At 46.4% G+C, this 27759-nt stretch overlaps 2 protein-coding genes across 2 annotated transcripts in view; one reads left to right on the forward strand and one right to left on the reverse strand.

Annotated features, from left to right (window-relative positions):
- ATP1B1 (ATPase Na+/K+ transporting subunit beta 1) overlaps nt 1–20017 on the forward strand; it is a 70479-nt gene extending 50462 nt beyond the window's left edge. Inside the window, exon 6 of the mRNA XM_086934089.1 lies at nt 18721–20017. Within this exon, the coding sequence (XP_086790215.1) occupies nt 18721–18984 (264 nt within the window). The 3' untranslated portion in view covers nt 18985–20017. The remainder of the gene's footprint in view (nt 1–18720) is intronic.
- Nucleotides 19827–27759, reverse strand: part of NME7 (NME/NM23 family member 7) — an 835246-nt gene continuing 827313 nt past the window's right edge. The window contains exon 12 of the mRNA XM_086934088.1: nt 19827–20123. Coding sequence (XP_086790214.1) covers nt 20091–20123 — 33 coding nt within the window. The 3' untranslated portion in view covers nt 19827–20090. The remainder of the gene's footprint in view (nt 20124–27759) is intronic.

The following is a 27759-nucleotide window of genomic DNA, read 5'->3' on the forward strand; positions in this document are numbered from 1 at the left end:
GCTGATCCTGGGGATGCACCGGAAGCAACCTAAATGCGGATTCAATGTCTGATTTCGCTAACAATGCACCGGGGCCTAGGAGATTCAATATTACTACTGCGTCATCGAATGATGCATACTTCACACTGCAAATGTCTGCATCGATCGCCTCATTAACTGAAGCTCCCCTTGGTGCAGATAAATTATGAATGAGCTTGAATTCTCCCGGCTCTTTCTTGGGAACTACCCCTAATGGGGAACACACAAAATTGGCCGTTGGTGGTTCACCGAACGGTCCTGCAACCCGCCCCAAGTGAACCTCTTTTGCGATTTTTGTGGCGGCCACCGCCGGGTTGTGCTTAACGGACAGTTGGTTTCTGCATGAGGGGGCCCCCCGAAAATCACCCGCCGGGATCCTGAAGCCATACGAGAAGCCATCTCGCAGGATCCCAGCGGACACATGATCAGGGTATTTGTTCAGCCAGGGAGTCAAGGCCAGAATATCCACGGGCGATTGTTTGGACCTCCGAGGCACTGTGTCAATCCTGTTTGGTACCCCCTTTCCCTCCTGTACTATTGCCTCTGGATCGGCAGCTAGTCTCGGGGTGGGAGGTGTTACCACAACCTGCGCAGGCATGCCTGAACCTGCATGTTCCCTGCGGCCTGCTACACGTTCCCTTGTTGAAACCCCAACATACCCCTCGCTTATTCCCATTCCCGCCCGATCTAGACTGAGTATCTCCCCCGTAGGTTGGTCGAAAGGGCTGTGGATGCTTCTGCTGAAAGGCCCTGGAGCCGTTTGCACTCGACCCTGATCCACCCGCTGAGCCCGGCAAGAACTGCGCATGCCAAGATACAGTATCCAAACAATCCCAAGTCAATGTTTCGTTAAACTCTTTCGCTTTTCTAAATGCCACGTCATACCCTTTCCATTATACTCCTCCATACTTCTCATGGAAGCCCGTGATCCTGCTCTGGTAGCAAGCAAGGTCTCCCAACAGTTCTGGGGTTCGCTCACCCATAATTGCTACAAAAATAGAAAAAGCCCTGATCCAGTTCATCATAGACTCTTCGACCCTGAATTCTGCCATTTTTGCCCTCCATACACTGGGGTGCCATAAATCCTTCTGAGTCTTGGCATATTCTAACTCACGATTGTCCGTCAACAATAAAAACATATTGATATACTTGTTTGCCCACACCATTTCTTTAGTTGCCATAGGAACATGTTGTGCCAAGTATTCCCGCCTTGAGGGTACAGCGCCCTCCCCCATTATTGGGAGCGATCTCTTACCGGTCTCTGTTGTACCTCCGGTCGTGTCCGTCGACTTATTCCGGTTTTCGACCGCGGCCGGGTTCGCCACCTGTGGAGAAATAGAAGGCACGTTTGCTGCCCCAGCGCCCCTTGTCTGCCTGAGCTGCTCGACAATCTGCCTAGCTTCTTCGGCTGGGTCTTCCACAGCCGCGGATCCCCCCGCTCCCTTCTTCAACCAAGGTAACACAGCCGCCAACTGAAGCGCTAGTTCGGGAGGCATTTGGTCGTTATCCAGGGGTGTGATAACCACGGGGATTGGCAATAACCCATCCGGTGCAGGTACCGGGCTGGACGCTGGTGCTACTGGGACCAGCGGGACCTCCATCGGGACTGGGGCCTCGCTAGGACCCACTTTCCCCTTCCTCTTTTTCCCCTTATCCCCCCCTGGGGTAACGTTTGGCAAAGCAGGCCCAACGATCCTCTTAGGTCGCCCTGAGGGCCCCGCTTGGGCCTCCACTTGTTTCCGGAGGGCTGCTAGGCCGCAACCCAGCTGGTCTACTTTACCGAATTTCCTGTCCATCGCCAACACTTGGTTCACTAGTGTACGCAGCATTCGTTCCATCTCGGAGCTCTTTCCACTCTTCTTACCAGGCATATCTGCGTTCTGTTCTGTCTCTGCCGGTTTTCCAATAGCGACTCGAACTCAAGCTACGCCTTGACGACTGAAACAGAAAAAACAACGTTTACACGTTCAAAAACTGCAGCTTGTTCCCTTGAGGGCTCACGAGCGACGAGTGGTGCAGCCTTCAGAGCGCAGGAACAAGAGGACGCCTGCCTGGATTCCCACGCCTTTTATCTTGCAGCGGGAAGGCGGGGCAGCATCCCCATCCCGCCCAGAAGTGCACTGACTTCCGGGCGAGTGTTAGGACAACCCTTTTAGGCAGCGGGGGCGTGCTCCAACCACGCCGCTATGGGCATACCGGCCGGGACACGTCCCCCTGCCCACAAAGGTTTCCCGGGGGATCGGGGCACCCAGCCATACGTTCGGGGTGACCGAGAGGTCTCCCCTTTCCATTTTGAAAGTTTATGCCAAGAATGAACTACAATGTATCAGAGTTTTGGAATTGATGCCAACATACCCCTCCCCCTCGTGTCGGCAGCAGCCTCCCAAGCCTAAGATACACATTCACAATCACTCAGTTCTCCATTGCACTCCTTCTCCCTCTGTCAGTCACACATCCAGTCCCGCTCACACAACGCACTGAGAAACAGTGAAATGTATTCTTTACTACTTGGTTCCTCTGCATTGGGATGTCTCTCCCAATGCATCAGCAAGGCAGGAATCCCATGCTATAACGAGGAGCCAGACAAAGAAGCCAGGCAGAATAAACAAGAGAAAGGCCTACCTCGAGCCCTCTCCCAGCTTATGATAAGGCTAGCGGTACAGCTCTGTGCAAAGCTGGGACAGGGCTTGAGATCCCGCCCTTCCTGCTCTGTGTGGATCCTGAATGGGCACATGGATGCATCGATAAGTGCCTCGACAACTCAGTTGTATCTGATATGCTGCTCATTCCTCGGGTAGCACATCATATCTGCTAAATAATATTGTGCCTGCGAGCTGGGATGTAAGTGGATGGTTGGATTGGCATCTGCGAGGGCATACTTCAGATTGCCTTGATTTTAAACATCACTAGATGGATTGTGTTTCAGCCCCTTCAGGGCCCTGTCTTGTGTCATTAGCTGTGGAGCCTGGAGAGACTGAGAGGACATTTCTGCACACTGCAAATCTCCGTAAAGATGCTATTACTGAATATATGATTCTGCACCTATCTTCTGAAGCACCTCGCACATGCATTTGCAACATATTGCACAGGTGTCTGTGGGAGTCTTGCCTATTTTTTGTACAGAAAGATTTCTCTTCCAGTACAAAATACCATGCTTCAAGTTACTTTTAAACATTTATTACTTTTATATGTGCACTTTTATATGTACTTTTATATGTGGAGAAGTGTGGCTCACTGGTTAGAGCAGGCAGACCCTGAAGCAGAGGTCAGACCCGGGACCAGGGTTCGATTCCAGACGCGGCAGGGTGTTGAGCTAAAAAAAATGTCCACGGACTTGATAATTCTCGCTTCGGTGCCTGACCTAATCATGGGTTCACACTCTGCAACTCTGGGCATTAAGCTTGCTTAATCTCCACAACGGCCCCCCCGTGGCGGGATGTCTGGCTTTCACCTTGGGGATGCCCTGTAGGGGCTATCTCACATGGAAAAACCAGGACGGGTTCCCAAGGCAAGCACGGAGATACCCCTTCGGGGGTCGATTCTGGCGCTATATAAGAAATACAATAATGTACACATGCAAAGCAGGACAGTGTTTGGAGAAAACAAAACTCTTCTCCTTTGTGTCGGATTCAAGGAAGTGTAATTTTTTTGTTGCTAAGCTATATGTGCAAATGTTAGCAGTCGATATGGCTTTGCATCAATAACCCTGGGTAGCAGAATGGGAACTCCCAAGTAACACCCACAGCACAGTACACCTCCACATCGAGGTAAGGCAACATACGGGCAAAATGTACCCACACACCCCATATATTCTCTCCATGGAAAAATCCTTTTTCCTGTGGCGAAATCACTTCCTCTACACCCCTTAGGAGTTTTTGGGTGTCTAGCTGCCTTTCCCACCTGAGAAGAAAGTTACTCCAGCCCTTTGCTGGGGTAAATCTCCAGCCATTCCTAGGGTGGGAAAGGGTTGGAGAGGAGTTTATGGATGCCACCAAACTCAGGTTTTTGTGGGTGGTAGTTCACAAGCTTTCAAGGCAGACCATGATTTGATCCTCCCACTCCCAACTTCCTGTGTGTGGTTTACTCCTGCCAAATTCTACACAGTTGTGGCATACAGTTCGACAATGGCAAGAAAACTTACATCTGCAAGGTATTCTATTGTGGGTACCTGATAGAAGTAAATAGAGCCACTTTTGGCCATAAACGGAGGTTTAGGCTTAGCACCTATGACTTGCCTAAATTCTACGCCAGTCTTACTATCTAGGAGTTTCTAATAGATGGTAGAAGAGCAGTATGTTGAGAAGACTGAAAAAGCTGGCGATGGATTTCTTAGGAGCCTCATACACAAGCCCTTTTGCGATCTCAAACCATGCAATTTATAAAATCACAGGGGTTGCAAAAGTGAAAGTGCTCTTTTTTTAAATGTACAAAAGCCCTTTTTAGGAGTTGGTAAATTCTTCTGATTCGTAAAAGGGCTTTTGCGACCCTGTCCGAATCACCAATTTGAGGGGGCGTGAAAGAAGTTCCCCTCCTATTTGAGTCAGAGAGGCATGCATCATTGGTTTGTGATGGCAATGGCAGTCGCTAACAATTGATCAGAAACCAATACCTCAAAAAGATTGGTATCTAATTAGCAAAGGGGTTGGGGGGAGCTCTTTGGGCCCATTTCTCTTTTTGATTCATGAAAAAACTTTCAGGGAGAGTTGGCAGCCGTCCACGGGACCACTGCCAACTCAGTGAAACGTTAAAAAATATATATATTCTTTAAGCAGTTCCATTTCCTTTCCAAAAAACGGGCTGCATTTAAATAAAGTAAAAACAAATCTTTATTTAAATGCAATCACAGACATAGTGGTCTGCTGACCCTTACAGAGCACCATCCCTGCAATTGCAGCCAATCGCAGTGGTTCCTGCCTAATGTATATTAATTAGGTAGGTTGTTCTGCGACCTGCTTTTCAGAACTGACTTATTAGTACTTGAACAGAATTTTGCAAACTGATCTTAGTAGTAAAAATTAATTGCACGATTTGTGACCACTTTTTGCGAATGGAATAATAGTGCATGAGGCCTTGTATATCCATCTGTACTAGGGTAATGATGCAGTAGTGCTTTGAACGATTATACTGCAGTGGTGTTCTATAAACGGACCGCCCAGGATAAAGCGGCATGGATTCGCAAATTTAGCGGTACAAATATGGAAATTTAGCTGCATTTTTGCGGCACTTTATTTTACTCCTAATCCTTCATTTTCAGCCTTAAATCAATGGAAACTGTTTTAGCAGAGTATTCCAATTTGAATAGGCATCCTGGAATATGAAACGGAGGAAGCAGCCCACAGGTGAAGGCTGTTATCCCTTGGAAATGCAATTCTACATTTGCTTTAGTATAGGTTGGTAGCAGTTATCACACCTTTTGACACATTGCGGGACCATGTTTGGCACATCCTTAACCCTTTTCTCGCCATTCATCTACAGGATGGATACAAATACAACATAATGTATAGACCCAACACATCATCCTCTGACGCCTCAAATAAATGATATTGTACTGAAAAAAGATATCCTAAATAATTTAGATGTCTAAAGTACCTATAGGCGGAAGTTTTTGACAAACTAGTTCATTGGATACGCCATTGTTCTTATTTTGTGTTTTTCTTCAAAGGGGACTTTGGCATCTGTTACAGAATGAAAATATGAAAGGTTTGAAGCATATAAAATTGCAAATAATAAAATCAGTCCCTCAAATAGAATTTCAAACACTGCCTCTTGTTTGTTGCCTCATCACTTTTTAGAATGCAATGCAAGCAACTTAGATCCTCTCACGAGAAGTTTGTGTTCTTTTCAATCTGCTTCATGCTCTGCTAACTCAAAAAATGGATTTTAGATAAAGATATTACATTTTATTAAAAAATTCTATCAAAGATTCTGACAAATGGGATTTAGAAATATGTTCGAAGATATGAACTGCTTGGATGCTAGGAACAAAAGCTTATTTCTTAACCCCTTCGCTGCTAGGCCTTTTCCCCTCCTATGCTAAGCCTTTTTTTTTGGCTATTTGGGGTAGTGCGCGCTAAGGCCCCTGTAACTTTTTGACCACATAAGGTATTCCACGTCAATTTTGCGTCCTTTTCTTCCAACATCATGGGGATTCTAAAGATACCCAGGGTTTGTGGATTCCCTTGGAGGGGTACCAGAAATTAAGGAAAATACAGTAAAATCTTAGTTTTTTTTCCTGAAAAATGGGAAAAACGGGCTGCAAATAAAAGCCTCTGGGTTTTTCCCTGCAAATGTTATCAAAAAAGGGTTTGTAGGGCTGAAATCACCATTTTCCCAGCTTTTAGGGAATGACAGTCTTTTGTCAGAGAACCAACATTTTTAACAGTTTTGGCATTTTTCTGGGACATAACCTATTTTTAGTACTTTCAGCCTCTTTCCAGTTAATGGTAAAAATGAGTATGAAAGCAATAATGGATCCTGGAAAGCTATACATTTTTGAAAAGTAGACAAAATTCTGAATTCAGAAAGGGGTAATTTGTCTAAATCCATGAAGGTTTCTTTATAGAAACTTACAGTTAAATTAAGGAAAAATTGAATAATAGTTGGAAAAAACCAGCCTTTTGTTTCAACGTTTTCACCTGTAAGTTCTTGTAACTATGACTGCTCTTTAAAAGCAATATACTGTTCCATCCGCTGGACCTTCCTGGTTGTGGGGATATATAGAACTTGTAGGTTCACCAAGAACCCAACAAACCCAGAGTCAAAACCTGTGCAGCAACTTGCAATGGCATTTTATTATGTACCGGGTATAGTGCAATTATTCTTGCAAAATGTATACCTTGAAAAATCGGTATGAAAGACACCTATATTTCTCCAGTATTGGGGTGTCTTTCATAGATTCACATGCTTGAATATTCCCCGTCGTCGGAGTGGGAGTCCCACGGTAAATAAAATAGCAATAAATGCTAAATATATAATAATATATAATAAATATATATACATAATAAGGAAAAACCCAAAAAATGCATACAATAACCATCTGGTACCTAACCAAGAGTTTCCACATAGGAATGCATGGGGAAAAAGAAGTTCCAATGCAGCCTATCCTTGTCATTATGTTAGTCCAAACTGCAGCCAATCAGGCGCCAGCAGCCCTCTAGAACCTTCTCCTCAGAGCTCAAGCCCTCAGATTTTCTACCGCACGTCGTGTGTAAGGGAGTCTCCCTGAGCTCTGCTCAGTTTTCTTCTTCAAGTGTTCCAGTTTCTTCCAAAATGTCTTCAAGTAAGAAATCTCTCTTCAGAGCGTGTTCCTCTTGTGGAAAGCTGAGATTATATCATGATGACCCACACAGTAAGTGTATTTACTGCCTTTACCCGGACCATGATGTGGGTACCTGTAAACTCTGTAGAAAATTCTCAGAGAAAACTCAAAAGGACAGAGAAGGCCGTTTACTTGTCTGGCTTCAGAGGCTTAAAGACAAAGATAATGTGGTTTCTGACGCTGAAAGTCTGGGTTCAGGCCGTTCTCAAGCAGCTTCTAAACGTGGTAGTGTGCAGGAGGTGCCTTCGCCATTTCTTAAAAAGAGGAAAGTTTCCCTCACAATGGCCCCTGCGGTGTCTTCACCTTTGCCTACCACGTCTGGGCCCACGAGACAAAGCTCTCAGGCTCCTTCTGCTTCAAGATCCAGTATTTCTGTGAGGAAAACGGATTGGCCGTCGACGACGGGAGTTTCTACTCCGTCGACGAGAATGGTTGTCTCTGGTTCCAAATCGACGACGACAGTCACAACAACGATGGCCTCTGGATCGTCGTCAGCCTTAGCGTCGACGTCTTCATCGTCGATGAGAGTGGTTCTCAGCTCTAAGACTGTGCCTTCTGTGATTCCTATTTCATCGTCATCGACGAAAAGAGCTCACTCGTCGACGACCCGGTCGTCGTCGACTAGAAGTGTGAGGGCTTTGACTCCGTCTACGCTCTCGTCGACGAGCGCACCGTCGACGGCTATCCCGTCGACGAGGGGACCTATTCCATCTGCTCCGTCGACGACCGTTCCGTCGACGATGACTCCGTCGACGATGACTCCGTCGACGATGACTCCGTCGACGATGACTCCGTCGACGATGACTCCGTCGACGATGATGCCGTCGACGATGACTCCGTCGACGATGACTCCGTCGACGATGATTCCGTCGACGATGACTCCGTTGACGAAGACACTGAAAGTAAAGGTTCCGTCAACGAGGACTCCATCTATACCATTGAAGACTGCTCCGTCGACGGTCTCCTCGTCGACAATGGCATCAAAATCGATCCCATCGCAGAAGTCAATTGATGTCATGCCGTCATCGTGTACGCAGGACACTATTTCGACGCCGGCCTCTTCTTTTGTTACTATGCCTCTTTTGCCCTTGCAGTCCAGCAGACCACAGTTCGAGACTCTTGCAGAGCAAGAGATGATTAATCCTCCATCTCCGCTGTTTGCGACTGATTCTGAACAAGAATCTGATGGCCAAGCTCACAGTCTTTCGGACCTAAATATTAAGTGCCAAGAATTCAGTAATGACGAGGAAGAGGTTTATGATCAACATCAAACAACTCACACTCAGATTCCAACTGCGATGTTGCCTATCTCCATGATATCAAACCTCCAAAGTATGTTAGAAGACTACAATCGGCGTTTCCCACCAACGCCACAGCTTACAACGGCCCCACCAGTAGTGAATCCGGTTTCTAACCCGGTTCTGGCTCCTCCTCAACCAGCGTCTCCTGTAACTGTTCACCGTACTACATCGGTTCGTGTTCACACTACCATCTATCCAGAGGATGATGATGACGAGAATCCTCCAGAGCGTGAAGATGGTGAAGTTTCTGAAGTAGAAGAGGATGGTGAGGAACATTTGGCGGAGTGGGATGACTATCGTGCTCAAACACCATCTCCTTCTCAGGTGCCTGCAGCGGATTCTCCTCCAGTGGACATCGCAGGCTTCCACCAGTTAATGGATAGGGCAGCACAGCGTTTCAAATTGCCACGAGCACACCGAGAGGAAGATTGCTTCCTATACGATTTCAAAAACCAGCCCTTGAAACAAATCCACACAGTCCCGATTATAGATTTCATATGGTCTGAAGGGGAGAAGATAATGAAGACGCCAAACTCTCTACCAGCGCAGCTGCCAAGGTTGGAGAAGAAATACAAAGCTCCTTTAGGATCTCCAGCATGCCTTACAGGCCAACCTAAGCCCGACTCTGTCGTCACGCAGGCAGCTCAACGGGGTTCAAAGAATCCGGCATCTACGATCACTGCTCCTCCGGACCGTGAGGGCCGTCGCCTGGATGCTATTGGACGGAAATTTTCCTCCATGTCCTCTACTACAGTTCGAGTGGCCAACGCCATGGCCATTTTAGGCCGTTATGATCGCCAGGCTTGGGCTGATCTAGCCGCCTACATAGCGTTACTTCCAGATGTTTCCAAGGCAGAAGCACAGAAAATTCTGCAAGAAGGAGAGAGGACGGCAGAAGAACTTATCGATTGTGCAGTGGATGTCGCCTGCACCGGTTTTCGCCAGCTCGCTGGAGCAGCTGTTCTGCGTCGCCAGGGCTGGTTACGCTCGACTTCGTTTCGGCAGGAAGTTCAGGCACGAATCCTAGATATGCCATATGACGGCGAGTCATTATTTGGAGCGCATATTGATGAGGCGCTACAATCCATTAAAAAGGACACGGACACTGCACGTGCTTTGGGTACCCTTCAGTTTAGAAAACAGCCCTTTCGGGGTGCTCGAGGACGTGGCACTACGTCCACTTTTCGTGGAGGAAGCAGTCAATACCGGTCCTTCAACCAAGGTAACCAGCGTTACACCGGTAACCGCCAGCAGTCGTCCCGTCAGCAGCCTGCCAGGACTTACAGAGGGAAGTCTAATTTCAGAGGTCAATCCAACAAACGCCAGTGACTCCTCGGTCGAACGGAGGATTGGAGGTCAAATCTCTCTGTTTGGTTCTCAATGGTCCTCCATTACTACGGACCGTTGGGCACTCGACATTGTGAAGAGAGGCCATGCATTGGAATTTGTCGAGGTACCTCCTCCAACGCCACCTTCCGGACCGCCACCTCCGCACCTCAAAGAACTATTTCATCAGGTTCGCCTTCTCCTTCTAAAGGGTGCGGTGGAGGTTGTGCCAAAGTCGCAGAGAGGGAAGGGGTTTTATTCCCGTTTTTTCCTCGTCATCAAAAAGAACGGAGAATGGAGACCGATACTGGACTTGAGAGCACTCAATCATTATCTCAAGGACCAGACCTTCCGTATGCTCACGCTTACAGAGATCTTGCGTTTGCTCTCAGTCGGAGATTTCATGACTACCATCGATCTCCGGGACGCCTACTTCCATGTCCCAATTCTAGCGGCGCATCGCAAGTTCCTGCGTTTCAAGGTGGGGCACCTTCATTTCCAATTCCGGGTCCTTCCATTTGGCCTCCGTTCAGCCCCCCGAGTCTTTACAAAAATGTTGGCTCCAGTCATGGCTTTTCTTCGTCTTCAAGGCATCCAGATATTCCCATATCTCGACGACTGCCTTCTGAAATCACAATCCCGTGCACAACTTCTACATCATACTGCAATCTGCCAGACAGTATTCCGTTCCTTGGGTCTGTCCATCAATCTGGAGAAATCTCAATTGCAACCAACAACTTGCAAAGATTTTCTAGGGGCAACGTTGGACACCACCCTGACCAAAGCATTTGTTTCCCGGGAACGTCAACAGAGGATCCTCCGGCTAGTATCGCTACTTCTCGCAAAGAAGTGCGTTTCAGTCCGCTTGTTGAAGTCTTTTTTGGGGATGGCTTCGTCATGCATCGCTCTTGTCCCTCATTGCCGACTACGAGCGCGACCTATCCAACAGGCTCTGGACAAGCAGTGGCGTCAGGTCACCGGTTCCTTCAACGATCAGGTCTCCATCACCATTCCCATGAGAAAAGCGCTCAAATGGTGGTCACAACCTCACCAACTAGCAGCAGGCACGTCTTTTCTGTCCAACACCCCAGATCTAACGCTGACGACGGATGCCTCCCTGGAGGGCTGGGGAGCTCACCTCCAAGACCTGTCCGTGAAAGGGAAATGGACCTTCCATCAAAGGACCTGGCACATCAACAAGTTGGAGCTGATGGCTATCTTTCTAGCCCTGAAATCATTTCAACCAGTGCTGCAGGGAGAGTCAGTTCTAATACAAACGGACAACACGACCTGCATGCATTATATAAACAAGCAGGGCGGAACAAAGTCTCCGGTGTTGTCCCGCCTGGCAGAAGCGATTTGGGACTGGTCCATCAATCATCAAATCCAAATCACGGCAGTACATCTTCCAGGTTTGTCCAACCTCCTGGCGGACTCCCTCAGCAGATCTCGATCATCCAACCACGAAGGGGAACTCCACCAGCCAACACTCGAGATGGTCTTTCACCGTTGGGGAAACCCTGCAATCGACCTCTTTGCGACTCCAGAGAACCGCAAATGCCCGCTTACGCAAGCTGGCATCCCCACAAAGGGTCCCAAGGCAATGCCCTTCTGATGGATTGGTCGAATCTCTTCGCCTACGCTTTTCCTCCGATCCCTCTAGTACCTCGCGTACTTTGGAAGATGCGGAGAGAGCCTTGTCACATCCTGCTGATTGCCCCCAGGTGGCCACGACAGGCATGGTTCTCAGAGCTGCTACTCCTGTCTCAATGCAAACCCATTCTTCTTCACCCTCGAATGGATCTTCTCTCCATGAACAGGGGTCAAATCTACCATCCGGACCCCTCTTCCCTGAGCTTGTCAGCCTGGAACCTGAGCACTGTGAATTTGCACATCTAAGCATCCCTCAAGAGTGTCGTAACATCCTCGCTCAGGCCAGGGCTCCATCAACTATAAAAACCTATAAGTTGAAGTGGAAACGCTTTTGCCACTGGTGTGCAGACGCCGGAGTACATCCTTTGCGTGCCACGCCCGCTGAACTTCTCCCTTTCTTTCTCCATCTGGCTCAGTCGGGTTTGTCACACGCAACTTTAAAAGTTTTTCTGGCGGCAATCTCACGCTTCCGCCATGATGGCTCCGCCTCCTTATGCTCATCCAGATTGATACGTCAGTTCTTCAAAGGACTTCTTCGGACTTTTCCACCAGTTCGACGTCCTCCTCCAGAGTGGCGCCTCAACATTGTACTTTCACAATTAATGTCTGCTCCGTTTGAGCCAATTCATAGCGCAGATCTCAAGTATGTCACCTGGAAGGTTGCGCTGTTACTCGCACTGACGTCCTCACGTCGAGTGAGTGATATGCATGCTTTCACAATTAAACAGCCTTTTCTACAGTTCAAACCGGATTCTGTGCTTTTACGCACTAACCCTACTTTCCTTCCAAAAGTGCCGTCAGACTTCCATATTAATGAGCCTGTTATACTGAAGTCTTTCTTTGCCAATCCGCAATCACCTGCGGAACAACGCCTGCACTCTTTGGACATTAAGAGATGTTTAAAGTTCTACATCAGCAGAACGGCCCAGTTCCGAAAATCAGATCAGCTCTTCGTGGCCTATGGCCGTTTTCAAAAAGGGCGACCAGTCACCAAACCTACAGTAGCCCGCTGGGTGGCCTCGGCGATTGCTTTCTGCCATCAGAAAGCGGGAAAGCCTTTACAGTCTGCAGTGAGAGCCCACTCTACCAGGTCTGTGGCCTCTTCGACTGCACTCTTTGCCGGAGTTCCATTGCATCAGATTTGCAGAGCTGCCACGTGGTCCAGCAGGCACACGTTCACGAAGCACTACAATCTGGGTGCCATGGCCGAAGGGGATACCGCAGTGGGACAAGCTGTGCTCCGGAATCTTTTTCAATAAGGTGAGCCTCTGTTCTACCCTCCTCCTATGGTTTCCAGTCTTGTGCATGTCTTCTTTATGTATACATACAGTTTTATGACTTCCGTGACATGGATTTAATCCTGTTGATTTTAACCTGTTGTGTATACATTGCATCCTGGAAACTTTGTGTACGGATACGGACTGCTTACTATTCTATATTCAAGCATGTGAATCTATGAAAGACACCCCAATACTGGAGAAGAACAATTGTTACTTACCTGTAAACAGGTGGTTCTCCAGTATTGGTGTCTTTCATAGATTCACATGCGACCCTCCCATCCTCCCCTCAGAGGCTCGCTTCTCCTCATAGACTCTGTGGTCACTCTTGTGCTACGAAAATCTGAGGGCTTGAGCTCTGAGGAGAAGGTTCTAGAGGGCTGCTGGCGCCTGATTGGCTGCAGTTTGGACTAACATAATGACAAGGATAGGCTGCATTGGAACTTCTTTTTCCCCATGCATTCCTATGTGGAAACTCTTGGTTAGGTACCAGATGGTTATTGTATGCATTTTTTGGGTTTTTCCTTATTATGTATATATATTTATTATATATTATTATATATTTAGCATTTATTGCTATTTTATTTACCGTGGGACTCCCACTCCGACGACGGGGAATATTCAAGCATGTGAATCTATGAAAGACACCAATACTGGAGAACCACCTGTTTACAGGTAAGTAACAATTGTTCATTTCTGAAATGGGTACAAATTATAGAGTTTAGAAACAGTCCATATTTGCACATTTTCAAAATTGGGAGTACTCATAGTAGCATGTGAATTATTGGTCATTTTTCAAAATGATCTCTTTTTTACACAATGTCTTTCATTTGGAAGGGAGAAATGCATGAAAACTCAATAGGTAATAACAGTTGATTTACAAATCTGAATTTCCCTAAGTCTCCCGATAAAAACGGTACCTCACTTTTGTGTGGGTCGGCCTAGTGCCTGCAACAGGAAACCGCGCAAAACGCAACGTGGTCACACCTCAATTTCACAGTAAAAAATGACCCTTTTTTGACAAAGTGCCTAGCTGTAGTTTTTGAACCCTAGCTCTGCCGGCACCTAGGGAAACCTAGCAAACCTATACATTTTTGAAAACTAGACACCCAGGGGAATCCAGGAATGGGCGACATGACTGCCTCCCACCAGGTTCTGTTACCCAGAATCCCTTGCAAACCTAAAAAATTGACAAAAAAAACATTTTCTCCACATTTCTGTGGTGGAAAGTTCTGGAATCTGCGTGGATCCACAAATGTCCTTCCACCTTGCATTGCCCAAAGTCTTACCAGAAAAATTATACCCCACTTGTGTGGGTTGGCCTAGTGCCTGCGACAGGAAATGGCGCAAAACGCAACATGGTCACACCTCAATTTAGCAGTGAAAATGACCCTTTTTTGGCAAAGTGCCTAGCTGTAGTTTTTGAACCCTAGCTCTGCCAGCACCTAGGGAAACTTAGCAAACCTATACATTTTTGAAAAGTAGACACCCAGGGGCTTCCAAGGAGGTATGGCTTGCGTGGATCCCCCAATGTCCCCTTACCCAGAACCCCCTGCAGACCTAAATTTTAGCTGAAAAAAATCAGTTTTTTTCACACTTTTTTGTTTGAAAGTGTGGCATCACCGACGCGCACAAATTTCCTACCACCCAGCGTTTCCCCAGGTCTCCCGATAAAAATGGTGCCTCACTTGTGTGGGAGGCGCAAGTACCCACGACAGGCAAGGGCCCAAAACGAAGTGAGGCAACATCAAAATTGCCTATCTCAAAACCACCTGCTTTTGCAAGGGGGCCACCTGGCTTTTTGGCTCCATGCTAGACGGGCATCTAGGGAAACCTACCAAACTCACACATTTCTGGAAAGTAGACACCTGGGGGCTTCCAAGAAGGTATGGCTTGCGTGGATCCCTCAACGTCCCCTTACACAGAATGTAAATGTAAATGTCATGGTACTTATAGAGCGCACTGTCACCAGACGGTCACCTTGCGGTGTCGCCTGACGTCATCAGGAAGCGTGGGGGGTAGGCCCGGGGTGGCAGTGGAAACTCTTCCGCTGCCATCCCTGCTCAAAAGACCATGATCGATGCCCCGGGGAGGAGTGCCAGCGCTCCCCCCGGGGGCTGTGCTAATGACGGAGCGGTTCAGTCATCAGCACAGCCCAACCAATGCTCCGTCATCGGCATCGAAGGGGTTAAAAACAATATAGCTCATTTTGGATGTCATCAGACCTAATTGTAATTTAGTTTTCAAAATCTTTTACCTACTTTAAAGCAAAAAAGATTTTGCATTTGGTGTTCCCCAGATGGGCCTAATTCATAAAGGGTAACAGGAGAACCGCCGGGAAATGTTCATGCACTATTAATTATTTGATTTTCACATGAGACACTGTGCATAAAGAAATGTAATTCAAGCAAAAGAAACATTATGTTCCTACCATGAGTACTATGGTCGCAAATCAAGATAAAGGACTACTGACCTGAGAATGCAGAAATTAGACATGAATTTTTCTCCTGCAAAATTGAAGAATATGTGTTCAGAGAAATCTAACTCCAAACACTGATAGTTCAAAAGTAATCAAATGTATATTTTCTGCCAAGAAAATCCATTTAGCTTTCATGACCTACAGTAGTTTATCAGGAGCCACTAGACCCAGCGTTGACACAAAGAAGGCCATTATTGGCTAAAATATAGAATGTGAAAACTGCCACCCCCGCAGTGTGACCTTGAAGAGAATCCACAACAGTGTAACACAAAACATCCTGTTTTAAGATTATGAAGCCTGGGCTAATGTAAATTAGTATGAAGAGTGTGATTATTTCACAAAGTAGTACAATGCCCTTTACCTACGTGGGGGAGGTGTGACGATACCGAGGTTCTGCAGTTCAAAGTTAATTCTTCAGACATAGAAACAGCCCTGGCACAATATACACGCACGCACGTCACTAAATGTCAGACCGTCCAGGTACTTTTGTAAAAATTGCGGCATTTTTACAAAAGTGCCGATTTTGAGGGCACTTTTGTCAAAATCGCGGCATTTTTACAAAAGTGCTGATTTTGCGGCAAACTGCAAAATCCTGGAGGGTCTGTATAAATCGTCGGGGTCCGGTTTCGAGGCAATCCGAAGGTTCAGAGCGGGCTGTGAGCGCTGAGGGCGATGTGCCAGGTGCGCTCCAACCCCCCTCCCGAGACCCATGGTGCAAGTAGCGCCCTATTTTAAAGTGCTGAGACACTCCTGAATTTGGAGTTCTTTTTCTTTAGAATGAGCTACCCGCTCTTCTAATTTTTTTAAGCACTTTTTTCACCTTTTTATATTCACTTTCACGCCCCCAGGTTAGGGTGGACGATTAGAGAGTCCATCCGCCGGGGTATAGTCCTGATGAATGCCTTGGTAAATTGAAACCACCCGTATGGCAGAAACATGTTGACTGACTTTGTTGTATTTAACTGAATTTAACCAATCCTAAAACCTTGGCATGTAAATTCAGACCCATAAATACTACTCACCTGTGTCTTAGGGATCACTCATTAAAAAAAAAAATTTTCGATACCCTCTTAGGCACTTTTAATTGTAGTTACTCACATCACGCCCTTCTCACACAACCAGCTCCGCAGTCTTTCTGGCGTCACAGCACACCAAAGAGGCACTCGGCCTCTTTGGTGGGGCCCAATGATGAAGCATGACACTGACTAGGTCGGTGTGTGAGGGCCTTCCTACTCAACTTGAGTGAGTGTGTGACTCTTCTAAACCTTGCTCCAGTTTTGTGGCAGTTCTAAGACTGACTTGACCTCTCTTTTTTTTGTTAAAGTGCATTTAACCGGGGACTGAGAGAGTGTTCTTGAATCTCCCTACCTCTCCCTTTGTTGTAATATAAAGAGAACATTACTCAGTGACATTTCCAACTAGCAATCCTGTATTTTTCAGTCAGTGTGAAAGAAGCACTGTGGAACTTTAGTGGACTATTGTAGTTGCAATCTCGGGTGTGCAGGCATTGGTTGCTAGGAAATGACTTCTATATGCGATTTTCTGACCCAAATAACCATACGAAAAGGCCCTGTGTATCGCATGTCTCCCAGCGCTCCACATTTACCCCTCTACACACACACACACGGGGACATATTTACAAGGGAATTGCACCACCGTGCATCACTTTTTACAACGCTCTGTTCGCGCAATGCCCTTCTCCATGTTTACAAGGTGGCACTAACCCACTTTGCATGGCCTAATGCCGCCTTGTAAATCTCGCACCCATTGATGCCGATTTCTGTCTCAAAAGGGCGTACAAGGGGTGTTGCGGTGGGCGAACCCACGCAACACCCTTTGCCTTTTGACACTGATCCAGATTTAAAAGCTATGGTAAATCGGTAGCATCGGCAAAAACTAACACCATTGAAAGGGTGGCGTTCGAATGCGCAGTTAGAAGAAATACTTTTAATCCTTGTGTTTTTTTAAACGACGCGCGCTGCTAAATTGGGAGCTGCGCTGTGTCATTTCTTTGTAAATATGCCTGATGGGTTTGAAATCTGTAAACTATTTGCCAATCCTGCTTGAAAGAATGTGTGGTGTTTGACACTGTAGGCCAAGTTATTAAAGGAATACTTTTATGAAAAGAAATCATCCTCGCATAAATAGCCATCCTTGTCTTGCTTGATGAAGTGACCACTAAAACTCCTGCAAAGCATGGTTTGAAAACTGTGTAAGTACCTTTGTTAAATTCATGCCCGAACAGAACTCCACACGTCCAACTAAAAATACAAAACATTGCTACCTTGCAGTTGATCAATTTCCCACTTCTTTTGGGTAGCCCTGTAGTGGAAATGACAGGGCCATTATGAGTCTAATGAAAGTGAAATAACACTTTGGAACGAGTTTTGGTTAAGCGTTAGATCCAATTCGAGTTTGTTTTGGCAGGTATAGAATGCTGGACGTTTTTGTCCATTGAACTGTAAAAAGTTTAACAATGAGAAAATTGAGGCGAGGTGCTGATCTGTGAGTGTTTATTTGTTTTTTTTTGGTGCATGTGGATTACCTTAAACGTCCAAGAATGTAATTAATGTTGTGGAACATTGGGATGAAAGATGGTACCACTGGCGAGCCTTTGCATATATAAATACGAGGAGGGTAATGGGTCAAATCCTTGGGTGTTCTACAAATCTGCTTGATGGTCATATCCATGCCAGATTTTCAGGCTGTCCATGTGGTATACAATACCAGACCATTAATTTAAAAGGAATCCTTAACCTTGCCAGTGGTTATCTTTAAAACCTAGCCTTAGCAGAATTCTATCAGTTTGCCAGTGATTGTCTAAAGCATTGTAAATTGTGTGAGGCATGGAAGAGGGAGGTGACGCTTCTAATATAGGTCTATCATTATGAGAGTAGTCCATGACTAATGAGCTAATAACCTACTAAACCGGCGCCAGTGCCTCTTCTGATGCCTGCGTATGGGCTGCGTGTGTGGCAACATATGTAACCAAGAACAGACCAACAAAGTTCAATGCTCTTACCTGGGATCAATTATTACTTCTCTCCTGAAATGCAAATTCAATATTATGTGTTCCTTTTGTCCCATCATACCATAACTCCCTAAAGAGACATATGGTCCTCATGTACTCTATTAAGCAATATAATTTGGCTGCCTATGTGGCTGATATTGGTCCATGTGTACTGTACGAAAACCACTGAATTTTACTATGTGTATTAAGTTGTGAATTTAAATACTTATTTAAATGCGGCACCCTTTTGAGTTGCCTACAAGTTTATGACCCCGAGTTCACAACTATTTAACGTACTTGACGGAATATTAACAATTGTGTGTTTTTTCTTTAATCAGAGATCTGAAGATGCTGATAAAATTGGAATTGTGGAATACTTTGGTATGGGGAACTACATCGGATTCCCTCTGCAGTACTACCCATACTATGGAGTGCTTCTACAGCCCAAATATCTTCAACCCCTTTTGGCCGTGCAGTTCAATAATATCACCCGCAACACTGAAGTACGCATTGAGTGCAAAGCGTATGGCGACAACATTCGCTACGACGACAAGGACCGCTTTATGGGACGTTTTGATGTGAAATTCGACATAAAAAGCTGATCAGAAGCACAACCCACCTAAAATAAACTACTAGTCTTGAACAAACTTGTCATACGTATGGGACCTACACTTAATCTATATGCTTTACACTAGCTTCCTGCATTTACTAGATTAGAATGTAAATTTAAAGTGTAGCAATAGCAACAAATATTTATTCTATTGTAAATTAAAAAAGAACTAAATTACTTGAGCCTTGGGACACGCCCAGTTCTATTGTAAATTATGATTCCATGACTGACTTGTAGTAAGCAGTGTTGCCGGCCCCCAAGTATTGCTGCCTTGTGTATTTTTATGTTTTAGTGTACAGTACCATAGGTGCTTACTCCGGTCATTTTTTTCAAGCCATGTTTTATTGTATCTGTTTTCTACTTAGTTCAAGGATTGCAGTCTAAGGTGTAAATACTCAGTAATGGGAATAAAACTGGCAAGGTACCTATATTTTTTTGTTTTGTTGCTCTTTTAAAGTTTATAGCCCACTAATTGATATTTTAACACTCCACACAGCCCCTTATCCCGTGTTGTTCGTTTCCTTTTCGGAGGGGGGCTTTTATTTTATTTTTAGATTCACTAAAATGCAAGTGGTGACGGGTTGCGCTTTTTGCATCACATTTCTGCTCCTAGTCCTTCTGTATGTTCCGAAGTTGTTTGAGGTCTAAGTCAGAATGTCAGTGATAGGGCTAATCGCTTTCCTTTATATATTTTGTTCCTGGAGGCATCACACTCTGGGGCTGTGTCTTTATGAATGTTTTAAACATTTTCATGGTGGAAGAATTTTATATTTATGCAGTTGTACAATTTTTATTTTTTTCTGCAAGAAAGTGTAATGTATGAAAAAACCAAAGTCACTTGTTAAAAATAAATCTTTATTTTGAACTTTACAAAAGCAATGCAGTACCCCATAGGATGGCGTTAAATGTTGTCTAGTGTGCAAACTCAATGTTCAAACATCTGTAATATTTGCCAGGAGTACCGTGCTCTTTCTTGTTTCCAGTCAGGTTAAGACATTGGACAATAAATGAATGAACACAGTTAAGGCCTTTCGTTTGTCTGTTATTCTCCCGAATGAGTAGGAAATGTCAACATACTTCAGTTAAGTCTTAGGGTTTTTAATCGTCAAGGATCTTGAAAAAGTACTGGACCTGCAAAAGAAGAAAATGTATATATTTTTATAGAATTGTAGTTCATCTTTCATGTAGGTTACATTGAAAAATGGCACAACATGGGAATTAAGCAATACACCTGTTTATCTCATTTCGGAGATCCGGAACTCCTTAAAAAAAAAAAAATGTTGTAAAATAAACCAGTCTAATGTAGGTTCAGGAGGGCCACATCAAGACCAAGACTTAAATATTCTCTTTTACATCCAATTAGAAATCATTTAAAAAGTCACTGGTCACCATAACAATCTGGCATGGAATCTGCATTCTGGTCCTGCATTGGACAACCCTGCTTTAAACTATGAAAGGGTAAATATACATTTTTAATGAAGAAGATTATAATACAAGGAAGCTTAAAATTCTTGTATAAAATCACAGCTCTAATTGAGTTGTGACGTCTATTGTCACCTGTAATAATGTAATTATATACCTGCTGAACCATAAGTATTTACAGTTTAGTAGTGACATTAACATCCCTACCGCCTAAGTCCGAAGCCAAGAAGAAAGGCAGAACACATAATCTAATTACAGCCCCAGCTTTAATGAAAATAAAAAATGTATTTCCTTCTGATCTGTTTTTCTAAAATGAACAGTATGCAGCAGAAATGAGATACTTATGGCAACATGTTTATTTTGGCATGCTACAAGTCATTACAGGAAATACAGAATATAGTTAACCCCTTCCCTGCTCATGACGAGCTCAGCTCGTCATGCAGTACACTGGTCGTGTGCTTATGATGAGCTGAGCTCGTCATGAATAATGGGATTCAAGGATCTGCAGCACAGAGGGGGAATTACTGTAGCAGTCAAGGTGTTAACATGCCGTTACACCTTGAACTACAGCTTTAAAAAAAAAAATTAAACTGGCATTAAACTGATTCTCACACGTGTTGGAAATGGCTCTTTCTACAAGGTCACCCCCAAGCTTCTTGTCTTCCTCCTCCCCTTTTTGCTTAATTTGTTTTGTTGGCTTTAGGACTCTGGGCACATTACCAGTGCTAAAGTTCATGTGTTCTACACTTTAAACATGGTAACATTGGCTTATCCCCAGTTGGCATATTTCATTTACCTATAAGTCCCTAGTAAAGTGGAGTACATGTGCCCAGGGCCTGTAAATCAAATGCTACTAGTGCGCCTGCAGTACTAGTAGTCACCCACTTAAGTAGCTCTTTAAACAAGTATCAGGCCTGTTACTGCAGAGCCTGTGTGTGCAGTTTAAACTGCAGTGTCGACCTGGCAAGTTAACTCACTTGTCAGTCTCAAACCTTCCTTTTTATTACATATGTCACCCCTAAAATAGTCCCTGTACATTCCATGGGCAGGGTGCAGTGTATTTAAAAAGTAGGACCTGCACTTTTAATGTTTTACATGTCCTAGTGAAATACTCTTACGTTATATTTTCACTGCTGTAAGGCCTATCTCTTTCATAGGATAAGTTTGGGATTGCTTTGTTACGTTCGAGGCATGTGGGCTGCTGAAATCATATCTGTGCATAGATCGCCGCCTAGTGTTGGGTCCGGATGATCGCACATTGCTGTCCTGGAAGAGTCTTCGAAGTATCACGAGATAGGTGGCTCCTCCCCTGGACTACAGTGCGCATGGGCATCGGCTCCATCCCCAGATTGTTTTTTTCCGCCATTGGGTTCGGGTGCATATTGGTTCACTCAAGTTCGGAATCGATATAAAACTTTCTTTTGGCCAAAAGGCCTTTAGTTTATCGTCGGTATTGTCTTGCGATCGGTGCCCAGTTCTGTTCCAGCTCAGTTCCCGAGCCGGATATCCAGAGGAGCTGCGTGCTTTTTGGCATTGAAGGCCTGGTCAACGCCAGAGGCCTTATCGACTATTCATCATGGAACGGAGCCCGTTCAAAAGATGTCCCGTGTGCAACTCTAAATATCCTCACATCGATGTCCACCCGGTGTGCAACAAGTGCCTGTCGCCGGATCACGATGAAGCCAGCTGTATGGCTTGTTCCCGTTTCCAATCCAAGAAGACTATTCGACTTTGGCGCGCTGCGCGCAAGGAAGCCCGGCAGACGGCACCTGAACCGGTGAACATCTTCGATGCCGAGGATGATGAAGAAGCAGAGCGGGAGGTTCGACAGAACGGGTTAGATCCCGCATCGGAGGTCGACTCCAGCTACGACGCTGATGTTGAGATGCTCAATGCGGAAGACTTCGTCGCCGAGGTAGGAGACGACGATGGGGCCTTTGGGGCCATGGAAGATAGCTTGAGTGAGGAGCTAGGCCCACAAAATGATACTGGGGCCAAGACACTTCATAAGGCTCAGGTCGAGGGATCGCCACATGGCCTTACCCAAGATCTTCCACTGAGTTCTACAGCCCCGCCTTCGGGCTCGGCTTCGGACATTTCTAAGGAGCCGCAAGTTGCAAAATCGAAACCGAAAGAGAAAGCTTCGGTGTCTACGCAACCCAAAGCACTTGAGGCGAAATCGAAACGAAAGTGCGTATTGCTTTGGTCGGCTCGAAGTCCTCGGAACTGTCGGCACCGACGAAGCATGAAAGTGTTATCGACCCGAAGAGGCTGCTAAAGCTGGCGGTGCCTCAAAGGATTCCGTCGAGTCAACGCAGCTGTCCGCCTCCTTCTCGAAGCAGGTGGCGGAATCACTGAAGCGCATTAAGGACAAGGCTTCGGCTGTCGGACCAAAGGATCCTCCACCATCTAAGCCTGCCGATAAGCATCAAAAGACGTCGGCGCCCATCCACTTAACGCTGCCACCAAAAGTGGGGTCGAAGGCCTTCGTCCCTAAAATGGCAGTCTAAGCACCCAAGGCGTCCACGGGGCCGAAGCCCACAACTGTGGTCCCGGCCACAAAGCATCGACAACCCTCGCTTGAAGAGCAACAGGAACAGTTTATCGATGCCGATATAGGCAGACTTTCTATTTACAAACGAAAAATCGCCCCGGAACAGCCAATGGAGTTGTATAAAATCCCACTGAAAAAGGAGAAGGAGGATTCTACTACAACACCTGTTCTTGTAGAACCTGTAACTCCACGTGGCCAAGATGTCTCGCCCACTTATTCTGATGTAGAAACTGGGGAAGGTGACAATGAGGAGTACAACTATCCTGTGGACACTGATCCAGAAGATACTAATGAACCCTGGGCAGATGCTGCTGACCCAGGGGATCCACACACTGCCCCAGACATTCATGTGTATACAGTAAAAACATCGCCTACTGAGGATTTGGCGGCGTTTAATGCACTTATTGAAAGGGCAGCCAAGAATCATGACGTCCAGCTCCATGCTGACCCTATTGAAGTAGACTTTCTTTTTGACACCTTTTCCACCTCAGAGAGGACTGTCAAGACTCTGCCTATGCTGAAGGGTGTCCTGAAACATGCTGGTGAGATATTTAAGGAGCCTACAAGGGCCAGGGTGATAAACCCCAGGATTGAGAAAAAGTACAAACCGGCGCCTGGAGACCCTACCTACATTAAGGGACAGTTGCCGTTGGACTCTCTTGTTGTTTCTAATGCCCGGAAGAGGGCTAATTCACAAACAACGGGTGATGCTCCTCCCCCTGATAAAGAATCTAAGGTGCTAGAGGCATCAGGAAAAAGGGTGGCAGCTCAAGCGGCCAATATCTGGCGCATTTCAAACACTCAGACACTCTTAGCCAGGTATGACAGGGCCCATTACGACACACTGGAGACCCTGTTACAGCACCTGCCAGATGAATATAAGGAGGCAGCCAAGATGCTCATACAGTAAGGGAAGCTGATCTCAAATGCTTCTATCAAATGTGCACTGGACGCAGCAGACACCGCGGCCAGAGCCGTTAACACAAGTGTCATGTTGAGGCGACATGCCTGGCTCAGAATCTCCGGGTTCAAGCCAGAGATACAGACCACCATTCTAAATCAGCCAGTAAACCCTGATCATTTATTTGGCCCAGAGGTGGACACCACCTTGGAGAAAATCAAGAAGGACACAGACTGCAAAGTCTATGGGGGCTCTCCAGTCGCAGCAGTTCAGGGGTGGTTCTTTTCGTCGCTCAAGCAATAGAGGTGTTTCCAGAGGCCAGCTGTCCCAGCAAACACAGTACAATAAAGGTGGCGCGCAAACCACCTATACCAAACAGAGTAGAGGTGGCTATCGTGGAAACAGCACCAAGGGCAGAGGTCGTGGAAACAACAGCTCCAGGTCCTCCGCCACTAACAAACAGTGACGCCTTGTCACTGCCCCCCGACCATACAACACCGGTCGGGGGGAGACTCCAACAGTTCCTGCCAGTCTGGAAGTCCATCACCACAGACAGGTGGGTCACAAAGCTTATCCAGTACGGTTATTGTCTGGAGTTGACATCCACTCCACCCAACATACCCCCAAGACACCGTCCTATGTCCACAGAGCATTTGCACTTATTGCAGCAGGAGGTACTCGTTATGCTGCAAAAAGGAGCAATCGAGCTCGTGCCTGTGGAAGAAAGAGGCACAGGAGTTTACTCTCTGTACTTCTTGATCCCAAAAAAGGACGGGTCCCTCAGACCCATACTGGACCTCAGACCCCTCAATCAGTACATTCTATCAGAACACTTTCACATGCTAACACTGCAGCAGGTTCTACCGTTGCTCAGTCAGGGAGATTTCCTCGCAACATTAGATCTAAAGGATGGGTATTTTCATATTCCGCTACACCCGTCACACAGAAAATACCTCCGATTCACCATTCAAAATCAGCATTACCAATTTAAGGTCCTCCCTTTCGGAGTAACGACGGCACCCAGGGTGTTCATAAAGTGCCTAGCGACAGTGGCGGCACACCTACGGAGACAGAACATTCACGTCTACCCTTATCTGGACGACTGGCTTATCCAGGTAAAGTCGGCCCAGCAGTGTGCCGCCCACATGTCCCACACCATTCACCTTCTTCATGATCTGGGATTCTCACTGAATTACCCGAAGTCCCACCTGCAACCCGCCCACATATGGCAGTATCTGGGTGCAACGATAAACACTCTGCCAGCCAAAGCACAGCCAAATTCAGTGAGGATCAGCAGCATTCAATCGCTGATACAAAAATTCAGACCTCAACACTCGCTTCAGGCACGAGTGTTCATGCAGTTGATAGGCATGATGGCCTCCTGCATCTTCATAGGCCCGCACGCGAGACTACATATGCGTCCGCTTCAGGAGTGCTTAGCACGTCAGTGGAATCAGGCTCACGGACAGTTGAAAGACCTAGTGTTGGTAACCGGTCGTGCATACAACTCTGCATTGGTGGAATCCACAAAACCTTTGCAAGGGACGACCGTTCCAGGAGCCTGTGCCACAGATCATTCTGACGACAGACGCAACTCTCCAGGGTTGGGGAGCTCATGTTCTCCACTACACAATGCAGGGACTATGGACAACGCAGCAAAAGAAGATGCACATCTACGTTCTTGAACTGATGGCTATCTTCATGGCGATGAAAGCATTCAAAGTACATCTGTGCAACAAGGTCGTGTTGATCCGGACGGACAACATGACGGCCATGTACTACATTCAGAAGCAGGGAGGTACACACTCTCCACAGAGCATGTGGAAGTGGGCCATTCAGAGGAACATCTTCCTCATGGCGGAGCACCTCCCAGGCAAGGACAATCAGATGGCGGACCTGCTCAGCAGGTACAGCCACCAGATGCACGAGTGGGAGATGCATCCATCAGTACTCCACCCGTACTTCCAGCAGTGGGGTCATCCAGAGATAGACCTGTTCGCCACAAAGGAAAACGCCAAATGCCAAAGCTTTGCCGCCAGGTTTCCACACCCACAGTCGCAGGGCAATGCGATATGGATGAACTGGTCAGGCATATTTGCGTACGCTTTTCCCCCAGCACCTCTAATGCCGCTGGTGGCACGCAAGCTGAAGCAACACTCTATGACACTCATCCTGGTTGCTCCGACGTGGGCACGCCAACCATGGTACACCACGTTTCTGGAACTATCCGTGGTACCGCATCAAAGGCTGCACCTCACACCCAGGCTTTTGACGCAGAGCCATGGCGACATTCAGCATCCAGATCCGCAACAGCTCAACCTGGCGATCTGGCTCCTGAGGTCTTAGAATTTGGCTACCTCAACTTGCCTCCCAACTGTATTGACAAAATCAGAGAGGCAAGGAAGCCCACCACCAGAGCATGCTATGCAGCAAAATGGAAGCGGTTTGTCATTTATTGTGCAAACCACAACATCAACCCACTAGACGCATCTACTCAAAACATCATTTGTTATCTGTTACATCTATACAAATGCAATCTGGCCTATGCTTCCATTCATATACATTTATCCGCAATAGCTGCTTATCTCCAAAACAGGCAGCATCTCTCACTTTTCAAAGTGCCTGCCATCAAAGTCTTTCTGGAAGGACTCAAACGAGTCATTCCTCCCCAGACCCCACCAGCTCCCGAATGGAACCTGAATGTGGTCCTCACCAGACTGATGGGTCCACCTTTTGAACCTCTGCATTCATGCGAAATTCAGTTCTTAACATGGAAAGTGGCTTTCCTGATAGCGATTACATCGCTACGACGCGTTAGTGAACTCCAGGCACTAACTATCCAAGAGCCATTCATACAACTTCACTCCAACAGGGTGGTGCTTCGCACTAACCCTAAATTTCTTCCTAAGGTGGTTTCACAGTTCCATATCAATCAGACTATAGAACTGCCTGTGTTCTTCCAAAATCCTGAGTCGGTGGCGGAGAGAATACTCCACACACTAGACGTCAAGAGAGCCTTGATGTACTACATCGATAGGACCAAAGATTTTCGGAAGACGAAACAACTATTTGTTGCCTTTTCGCCACAACACAAAGGCAACCCCATTTCCAAAGCAGGTATAGCCAGGTGGATCGTTAAGTGTATTCAGATCTGCTATCAGAAAGCCAAGCTCACTCTAACGGTCCCCCCACGGGCCCACTCCACCCGGAAGTTGGGGGCCTCCATGGCTTTCCTTGGAAATATTCCTTTAGAAGACATATGTAGAGCAGCCACATGGTCTACCACACACACATTTACAAAACACTACTGTGTAGATGTGCACTCCAAACAGCAGGCAGCTGTAGGGCAGGCTATTCTAAACACTTTTTTAAACTGCCGCAGCTGGTACAGGCGGCCGCCGCTGATGGAGGGACTGCTATGTATTCTATGCACAGATATGAATTCAGCAGCCCACATGCCTCGAACCGAATATGCTACTTACCAGTATGCATCTGTTCTTGGCATGTAGGGCTGCTGACATTCATATCGCCCGCCCTCCTCTCCGGCGCCTGTAGCGGCTGCAGCACTCAGAAATACTCTTAGCATGGTCCTCACTCACAGTGTTACACTCCATCTTTGCCACAATGGCTAAAAACAATCTGGGGATGGAGTCGATGCCCATGTGCACTGTAGTCCAGGGGAGGAGCCACCTATCTCGTGATACTTCGAAGACTCTTCCAGGACAACAATGTGCGATCATCCGGACCCAACACTAGGCGGCGATCTATGCACAGATATGAATGTCAGCAGCCCTAAATGCCAAGAACAGATGCATACTGGTAAGTAGCATATTCGATTTTATATGTGCAATTCAAATTTGGGGGTTCCATCTCTTCCCAATTGTAGTGTC

This window comes from Lissotriton vulgaris, chromosome 8 (assembly GCF_964263255.1).
Source record: "Lissotriton vulgaris chromosome 8, aLisVul1.2, whole genome shotgun sequence".
In the NCBI taxonomy this organism is placed as follows: Eukaryota; Metazoa; Chordata; class Amphibia; order Caudata; family Salamandridae; genus Lissotriton; species Lissotriton vulgaris.